We start from the raw sequence: 1,484 nt of genomic DNA, 5'->3' as shown, positions 1-1,484 counted from the left end.
CAGCAGGAAGAAGGCTCACTCTGCTTCCAGCTGCGTCTTCGGACTTCTTTTTTCTCACCCCTATAGCCTTTCGGAACGAACTGGAGGAGTAAGTTCTTCTTCATTCGATTTCCCCATGAGGTAGAATGGCCCCTGCAATGGCAATCGTCACTTCCCCTGACCCCTCCACTAGGGGATTTTCATCTTGATACCTCCTATATAGAGGCTTCATCTCGCTTAGCAGGATGACAACTGAACTTAACGCGCCTATTGTCTGAGGAATTGTTGTCATATTTCCGTCTGAGCTATCTTACTTCTGAAACACCTCACTCCCTGGGTAAGTTTCTCTTTTGGTTCTTTTATAACCTCATGCATTTTGTTTTACCTACTATAGCTGATCCCACACTCTGTCTTGTACAGCTGATGTTTTAACCCGTGCCTCAGAGGTTCAGCCTCTTCCTATAAGTGATATGGAAATAATGCGACGCGATCGAGTTATTTTAGAAAGGAGATCGATCCCCTACTCGACTTCGACCCATGTCGGTATGGCTACCACTGCAAATCCCCGACCCCGTCTTCCCCGCAGAGCCTCTTCTATTGCCCGATCTACCTCCTTTGCCCAGGACTTCGTCTACATCCCGGCCTGGTGCTCCTGCTCATCCTCGACCCTCGCCTACAGCCCGGTCATCTGCCCCGTCGCCTCTTCAATCAACTAATCCTTCCCGGCCGACTTCTAGCCCTAGTCGCGGCCGTGGTCGAAGATCAACCAACGTGACTTATACCAACCCTGCCTTCAGAGATGCCTCCCAGGAGGCTCGTCGGGCACGTTCTGTAAATGACCGCTCGAGTCGTGATGCTTCCTCTTCTTCTCGGCGTAGGGTTCGGCTACCTTCCGAAGATTCTGACTTGGATGACCAGCCTTTAGCTCAGAGACTTCGCCGCAAGGCCCCCCATCCTAGCCAAGACTCGGGCCCTTCCGCTATTCCTCATCCTTCACCTCCTGTTGCAACCACGACTCCTATCCCGAGCCAGACAAATACTCCTCTTGCTCCACCCGAGGCTCCGGCCGAACCTCCGCTAACTCAACCTTCAACCTCTCAACAGCACCCGAGCACTGAAGTCGGCCCCTCACATCGCCCTTCACTGACTACCTCACCTCCAGAGCCTTCTCATGTGCCCCCTTCAGCTCCTTCTGGCTCAGCTGCTGGACCTTCACAGCCACCGCCACCCATCCATCACCATTACCGTACCACTACCCCTTCTGAGGCTGGGTTAAGGTCATAGCAAGATGTCTCCACCAGCTTCCTTATAATGAAATGTCTTTGGGCCACTTTATGGGAAGAAAGTATGCAGCAGATGGAACTCTTGCTGCTACCTTCCCAAATGGATAGATTCTCAGAGCTGTATATCAAGGTAAACTTGATATTCCAGCACTATTATCCTCCCCGCTCTTATCAGATATTTCCTTTATGTCCCAGGCTTGTGCAGAGTCCCTGATAATAAAC

The 1,484-nt window shown here is 51.5% G+C and overlaps 1 protein-coding gene across 1 annotated transcript; it reads left to right on the top strand.

The window, feature by feature from the left end:
• Positions 1-516: 516 nt before the first annotated feature.
• On the top strand, positions 517-1,263 carry LOC122019185 (vegetative cell wall protein gp1-like). Its single transcript, XM_042576683.1, has one exon. It carries the CDS (start codon positions 517-519, stop codon positions 1,261-1,263), a length of 747 nt encoding a protein of 248 aa, XP_042432617.1.
• The last annotated feature ends 221 nt before the right edge of the window (positions 1,264-1,484 follow it).

Source organism: Zingiber officinale, chromosome 9A, assembly GCF_018446385.1.
Source record: "Zingiber officinale cultivar Zhangliang chromosome 9A, Zo_v1.1, whole genome shotgun sequence".
Classification (NCBI taxonomy): domain Eukaryota; kingdom Viridiplantae; phylum Streptophyta; class Magnoliopsida; order Zingiberales; family Zingiberaceae; genus Zingiber; species Zingiber officinale.
Note: the sequence above shows the minus strand (reverse complement) of the source record. Positions and strands in the feature narration are given on the sequence as shown.

What these genes read in the sequence shown, in the direction of transcription:
- LOC122019185 (XM_042576683.1), top strand. Translation starts at nt 517, where the DNA reads ATGTCGGTATGGCTACCACTGCAAATCCCCGACCCCGTCTTCCCCGCA.